Source organism: Oenanthe melanoleuca, chromosome 25 (assembly GCF_029582105.1).
Source record: "Oenanthe melanoleuca isolate GR-GAL-2019-014 chromosome 25, OMel1.0, whole genome shotgun sequence".
Classification (NCBI taxonomy): domain Eukaryota; kingdom Metazoa; phylum Chordata; class Aves; order Passeriformes; family Muscicapidae; genus Oenanthe; species Oenanthe melanoleuca.
The window spans coordinates 6,365,145-6,372,113 of NC_079358.1; the positions used below are offsets into that span (position 1 = coordinate 6,365,145).

Consider the following 6,969-nt stretch of genomic DNA (forward strand, 5'->3'; position numbering starts at 1 on the left):
TCACCCCCTGCTGTGGGGCAGCCCCACCAGCAGCACCAGGGGCTCCCCGCCCCCCTCGGGCTCCGTCCGGTTCAGCCTCAGCCCCCCCAGGGCCCCCCCGGGCAGCCGCAGGGGGGGAGGGGCGCCCAGGGCCCTCTGCAGGGTCAGGGGCAGCGCGGCCGCGGCGGCTCCGGCCACGGACGGGAGGGTCAGGGAGGAGCCTGCAGAGCTCAGGGCACTCTGCAACACAGAACATCCCAAAAATCCCAAATTCACCCCAAAATAACACCAAAAATCCCAAAAATCCCAAAAACCCCAAATTCACCCCAAACCCCACGGACGGGAGGGTGAGGGAGGAGCCTGCCGAGCTCAGGGCACTCTGCAACACAGAACATCCCAAAAATCCCAAATTCACCCCAAAATAACCCCAAAAATCCCAAATTCACCCCAAAATAACCCCAAAAATCCCAAAAATCCTAAAAACCCCAAATTCACCCCAAAAACCCCAAATTCATCCCAAAAATCCCAAATTCACCCCAAACCCCACGGAGGGGAGGGTGAGGGAGGAGCCTGCAGAGCTCAGGGCACTCTGCAACACAGAACATCCCAAAAATCCCAAATTCATCCCAAAAATCCCAAATTCACCCCAAAATAACCCCAAAAATCCCAAAAATCCTAAAAACCCCAAATTCACCCCAAACCCCACGGAGGGGAGGGTCAGGGAGGAGCCTGCAGAGCTCAGGGCACTCTGCAATTATAGACACCATAAAATATCCTAAAATATCCTAAAATATCCTAAAATATCCGAAAATATCCTAAAATATCCTAAAATATCCTAAAAACCCCAAATTCAACCCAAACCCCACGGAGGGGAGGGCGAGGGAGGAGCCCGCTGAGCTCAGGGCACTCTGGGAAAGAAAACATCCCAAAAATCCCAAATTCACCCCAAAATAACCCCAAAAATCCCAAAAATCCTAAAAACCCCAAATTCACCCCAAAATAACCCCAAAAATCCCAAAAATCCTAAAAACCCCAAATTCACCCCAAACCCCACGGACGGGAGGGTCAGGTCTGACCCCGCTGAGCTCAGGGCACTCTGCACCATAAAACATCCCAAAAATCCCAAAATCACCCCAAAAATCCGAAAAATCCCAAAATCACCCCAAAATAACCCCAATATAACCCCTAAACACCCAAAATATCCAAAAAAAATCCCAAAATCGCCCCAAAAACCCCAAATCCTGCTGGGGCAGGGGCAGGGCTGAACTTGGGGCACCCTGGGAGGGAAAAGTCATAAAATATCCCAAAAAAAATCCCAAAATCGCCTCAAACTGCCCCAAAATAACCCCTAAATAGCCAAAAAATCCCAAAAAATCCCAAAATCAGCCCAAAAAATCCCAAATCGTCCCAAATCCACCCAAAAGTTCCCCAAAATCCACCCAAAAATCCCCTAAAATTACCCCAAAACCCCAAAACCCCCAAATCCCCCCAAAACTCCCTGAACCCCCCAAAAATCCTCCCCAGGGCCCCTCCCCCACCCCTGGGACACCCCAAATACCCGATTGACCCCTCCCCCACCCCAGGGCCCCTCCCCCTCCTCCTGCCCCACCCCAGGGCCCCTCCCCCTCCCCTTTGCCCCTCCCCCACCCCTTTGCCCCTCCCCCTCCCCCCGCTTTGCCCCTCCCCCTCCCGGTGCCCCTCCCCCTTTGCCCCTCCTGCTCGCCCCTCCCCCTTTACCCCTCCCCCTCCCTTTACCCCCTCCCCATGCCCCGCCCCCACCCCGTTGCCCCTCCCCTCGCCCCTCCCCCCTCGCCCCTCCCCCACCTGCAGCCTCGGGAAGGCTCCGTCGGGCTCGTTCCCAAAAACGCCCCCGAAGGCCGTGAAATCCTCCAGAGAGAGCTGGGGGAGGGGCGGGGGGAGGGGCAAAGGGGGGAGGGGCAAAGGGGCGGGGGAGGGGCGGGGGAGGGGCGGGGGGAGGGGCAAAGGAGAAGGGGAGGGGGAGGGGCAAAGGAGAAGGGGAGGGGGAGGGGCAAAGGGTCGGGGGGAGAGCAAAGGGGAGGGGGAGGGGCAGGGGGAGGGACAAAGGGGGGAGGGACAAAGGAGGGGGAGGGGCAAAGGAGGGGGAGGGGCAAAGGAGGGGGAAGGGCAAAGGGGGGGAGGGGCAAAGGAGAGGGGAGGGGGAGGGGCAAATGAGAGGGGGAGGGGCAGGGGGAGGGGGCAAAGGGGCAGGGGAGAGGGGCAAAGGAGAGGGGGAGGGGCATAAGAGAGGGGGAGGTGCAAAGAGTCAGTGGGGGAGGGGTGAAAGCGTTTTTGGGGATTTTGGGGGATTTGTGGGGGTTGGGGATTTTTGGGGGTATTTTGGGATTTTTTGGGGGTATTTTGGGCTTGTTTTGGGGTTTTTTGGGGTTATTTTTGGGATATTTTGGGGTCGTTTTGGGGTATTTTGGGAGTATTTTGGGGGTATTTTTGGGGTTTTTTTTTTTATATTTTGGGGATATTTTTGGGGTATTTTTGGGACATTTTTTGGGTTTTTTGGAGTTTTTCTCCCACCTGGTCCTGCAGGAACAGCAGCACTGGGGCTGTGCTCAGGATGGATTTTTTGGGGTATTTTTGGGATATTTTTTGGATATTTTTGGGATATTTTTGGGATATCTCTGGGATATCTCTGGGATAATTTTGGGGATATTTTGGGGATATTTTGGGGATATTTTGGGGATGTCTCTGGGATAATTTTGGGTTTATTTTTTGGATATTTTTGGGATATCTCTGGGATAATTTTGGGATATTTTTGGGATGTCTCTGGGATAATTTTGGGGATATTTTGGGGATATTTTGGGGATATTTTGGAGCTGTCTCCCCCACCTGGTCCTGCAGGAACAGCAGCACCGGGGCTGTGCTCAGGATGGATATTTTTTGGATATTTTTTTGGTATTTTTGGGATATTTTTGGGATATTTTTGGGATGTCTCTGGGATAATTTTGGAGATATTTTGGGGATATTTTTTGGATATTTTGGGGATATTTGGGGCTGTCTCCCCCACCTGGTCCTGCAGGAACAGCAGCACTGGGGCTGTGCTCAGGATGGATTTTTTGGGATATTTTTGGGATAATTTTGAGATGTCTCTGGGATATTTTTTGGATATTTTTGGGATATTTTGGGGATATCTCTGAGATATTTTTTGGGGTTATTTTTGGGATAATTTTGGGGATATTTTTGGGATATTTTTGGGATATCTCTGGGATAGATTTTTGGGATATCTCTGGGATATTTTTGGGATATTTTTGAGATGTTTCTGGGATATTTTTGGGATATTTTTGGGATATCTCTGGGATATTTTGGGGATATTTTGGGGATATTTCCCCCACCTGGTCCTGCAGGAACAGCAGCACCGTGCGCGGGCCCCGGCGCAGCCCCGGCTCCAGCAGCTCCTGCAGCTCCTGCTGGGACAGGACCCGACCCCCGGGGGGCAGCTGGGGGGGCCAGAGGGACCTGGGGGACCCCAAAATCACAGAGGGGACCCCAAAATCACAGAGAGGGACACAAATGAGACAGGGGGACCCCAAAATCAGACAGGGGAACACAAATTCAGAGAGGGGACCCTAAAATCAGAGAGGGAACCCCAAACGAGACAGGAGCACCCCAAAATCAGAGAAGGGAGCACAAAATAATCCAGGGGGACCCCAAAATCACAGAGGGGAACATAAATGAGACAGGGAACCCCAAAATCTGACAGGGGACCCCAAACGAGACAGGGGGACCCCAAAATCAGACAGGGGAACACAAAATCAGAGAGGAGAACACAAAATAATCCTGGGAGACCCAAAATAATGCAAGGGGACCCCAAAATCAGACACGGGGACCTCAAATCTGACAGGGAGCACAAAATCAGAGAGGGAACCCCAAAATCTGACAGGGAGCACAAAATCAGAGAGGAGAAGCCCAAAATCAAAGAGGGAGCCCCAGAAAAATCCAGGGAGACCCAAAATAATTAAAGGGGACCCCAAAATCAGAGAGGGGACCCCAAATGAGACAGGGGGACCCCAAAATCTGACAGGGAACCCAAAATCAGAGAGAGGAACATAAATGAGACAGGGAACCCTAAAATCTGTCAGGGGACCCCAAAATCAATCAGGGGAACCCCAAATGAGAGAGGGGGACACAAAATAATCCAGGGGGACCCCAAAAATCAGAGAGGGGACCCCAAATGAGACAAGGGATGCCAAAATCCTCTCAGAGACCCCAAAATCCTCTGGGGCCCCCAAATCAGCCAGACACCCCCAAAATCCCCTCAGGGATCCCCAAAAATCTCCCAAAACGTCCCTAAAAATCCCCCCAGGACATCCCTAAGAAGCCTCAAAAATCCTCTGAGACCCCAAAACCCTCTGGGGCCTCAAACCACAGGAGACCCCAAAATCCCCCCAAAAATGGACCCTGAGCCCCACAAAAAGTCTCCCCAAAATCCCCCCAGAGCCCCCCCAGGACTTTTTGAGGCCCCTCAGAGCCCCCAAATCCCCCCCAAAGGAGCCTCTGAGGGGTCTCAGCGCCCCAAAATCCCCCCAAAAAATGAACTTGAGACCCCCAAAAAGAATCCTGAGCCCCCCAAAATCCCCTCAGAGACCCCAAAAAATCCCTTCAGAGACCCCAAAATCCACTGGAGCCCCTAAACCAGCCACAAACCCCCCAAATCCCCTCAGGGATCTCCGAAAATCCCCCCCAAAAATCCCCTCAGAGACCCCAAATCCTCCCCCAAAGGAGCCTCTGAGAGGTCTCAGCGCCCCAAAATCCCCCCAAAAAATGACCCCGAGCCCCCCAAAATCCCCTCAGAGAACCCAAAAATCTGCCAAGAGAGCCCCAAAAATCCCCCAGGGGATCCCTAAAACCCTCCCAAAAATCCCCTCAGATACCCCAAAAAGTCCCCTCAGATACCCCAAAATCCACGGGGGTCCCAAATCTACCCAGACATCCCCAAAATCCCCTCAGAGACCCCAAAAAATCCCCTCAGAGACCCCAAAATCCTCTGGGGCCCCCAAACCAGCCAGACACCCCCAAAATCCCCTCAGGGATCCCCAAAAATCTCCCAAGAGAGCCCCAAAAATCCCCCCAAGGGATCCCTAAAAGCCCCAAAAATCCCCTCAGGGATCCCCAAATCTCCCCAGCAGGACCCAAATCCTCCCCCAAAGGAGCCTCTGAGGGGGCTCAGCGCCCCAAAATCCCCTCAAAAAACAACCTTGGTCCCCCCAAAAAGGACCCCGAGCCCCTCATAAATCCCCCCCAGAGCCCCCCCAGGACTTTCTGAGGCCCCTCAGAGCCCCCAAACCCCCCCCAAAGGAGCCTCTGAGGGGTCTCAGCGCCCCAAAATCCCCCCAAAAAACGACCTTGAACCCCCCATAAAGGATCGCGGACCCCCCAAAAAATGACCCCGAGTCCCCCCAAAAATGACCCCGAGCCCCTCAGAGACCCCCCCCCCGCTCACCGCTCCGTGCTCCACACGAGCAGCGGCACCTGCGCGGCCGCGGCGGCCCCGGGGAGCGGCAGCAGCGCGAGCAGAGCGGAGAGAGCGGAGAGAGCGGAGAGAGCGCCCGGAGCCCTCAGAGCGCCCGGAGCCCTCAGAGCGCCCGGAGCCCTCAGCGCCCTCAGAGCCCCCAGCGCCGCCGCCATCTTGGAGCGCCGCGGCCACGCCCCCTCACGCACGGAGCGCGGTGACGTCATGGCGCGCGGTCACGTGAGGAAGGCGCGGGAAGGGGAGCGACGCACGGGCACGTTGAGAGCGTGAGGCCACGCCCCCTTTGGGCGCGGTCACGTGGTTATACCCGCGGTCACGTGTTCATACCCACGCTCACGTGATTGTACGCACGGTCACGTGTCTATAAGCACGGTCATGTGTCGATACACGCGGTCACGTGTTTATACCCACGGTCACGTGTTTATACCCACGGTCACGTGTTTATACCCGCGGTCACGTGTTTGTACCCGCGGTCACGTGTTCATACCCGCGGTCACGTGTTTATTCCCACGGTCACGTGTTTATACCCACGGTCACGTGTTTATACCCACGGTCACGTGTTTGTACCCGCGGTCACGTGTTTATACCTGCGGACACGTGTTTATACCCGCGGTCACGTGTTTATACCCACGGTCACGTGTTTGTACCCGCGGTCACGTGTTTATACCCGCGGTCACGTGTTCATACCCACGGTCACGTGTTTATACCCGCGGTCACGTGTTTATACCCGCGGTCACGTGTTTATACCCGTGGTCACGTGTTCATACCCACGGTCACGTGTTTATACCCGCGGACACGTGTTTATACCCTCGGTCACGTGTTTATACCCACGGTCACGTGTTTGTACCCGCGGTCACGTGTTTATACCCACGGTCACGTGATTATGCGCAGGGTCACGTGTTTATACCCGCGGTCACGTGTTTGTAACCGCGGTCACGTGTTTATACCCGCGGTCACGTGTTCATACCCACGGTCACGTGTTTATACCGGCGGTCACGTGTTTATACGCCCGGTCACGTGTTTATAGGCGGGGTCACGTGTTTATACCCGCGGTCACGTGTTCATACCCACGGTCACGTGTTTATACCCGCGGTCACGTGTTTATACCCCCGGTCACGTGATTATACCCACGGTCACGTGTTTCTACCCCCGGTCACGTTTTTGTACCCGCGGTCACGTGTTTATACCCACGGTCACGTGATTATGCACAGGGTCACGTGTTTGTAACCGCGGTCACGTGTTTATACCCGCGGTCACGTGTTTATACCCGCGGTCACGTGTTTTTACCCGCAGTCACGTGTTTATAGGCGGGGTCACGTGTTTATACCCCCGGTCACGTGTTTATAACCGCGGTCACGTGTTCATACCCACAGTCACGTGATTATGCGCAGAGTCACGTGTTTGTACCCACGGCCACGTGTTTATACCCACGGTCACGTGTGGATACTCGCGGTCACGTGTTTATACCCGCGGTCACGTGTTTATAC

General features: G+C 54.6%; 1 protein-coding gene across 1 annotated transcript; it reads right to left on the bottom strand.

The window, feature by feature from the left end:
• On the bottom strand, window positions 1-5,701 carry LOC130263358 (V-type proton ATPase subunit S1-like). The gene is made up of 4 exons (XM_056510865.1): window positions 5,453-5,701; window positions 3,345-3,468; window positions 1,804-1,878; window positions 1-219 (listed from the first exon to the last, which is right to left on the bottom strand). The coding sequence occupies exons 1-4, from the start codon at window positions 5,686-5,688 to the stop codon at window positions 1-3; spliced, it is 654 nt and encodes a 217-aa protein (XP_056366840.1). The 5' UTR covers window positions 5,689-5,701.
• Window positions 5,702-6,969: the final 1,268 nt, after the last annotated feature.

What these genes read in the sequence shown, in the direction of transcription:
- LOC130263358 (XM_056510865.1), bottom strand. Translation starts at nt 5,688, where the DNA reads ATGACGTCACCGCGCTCCGTGCGTGAGGGGGCGTGGCCGCGGCGCTCC. An exon ending in CTCGTGTGGAGCACGGAGCG is followed by an intron (nt 3,469 to 5,452) that starts GTGAGCGGGGGG and finishes GGGGTCCCCCAG; the next exon opens with GTCCCTCTGGCCCCCCCAGC. An exon ending in GAGCCTTCCCGAGGCTGCAG is followed by an intron (nt 220 to 1,803) that starts GTGGGGGAGGGG and finishes TCTGTGTTGCAG; the next exon opens with AGTGCCCTGAGCTCTGCAGG.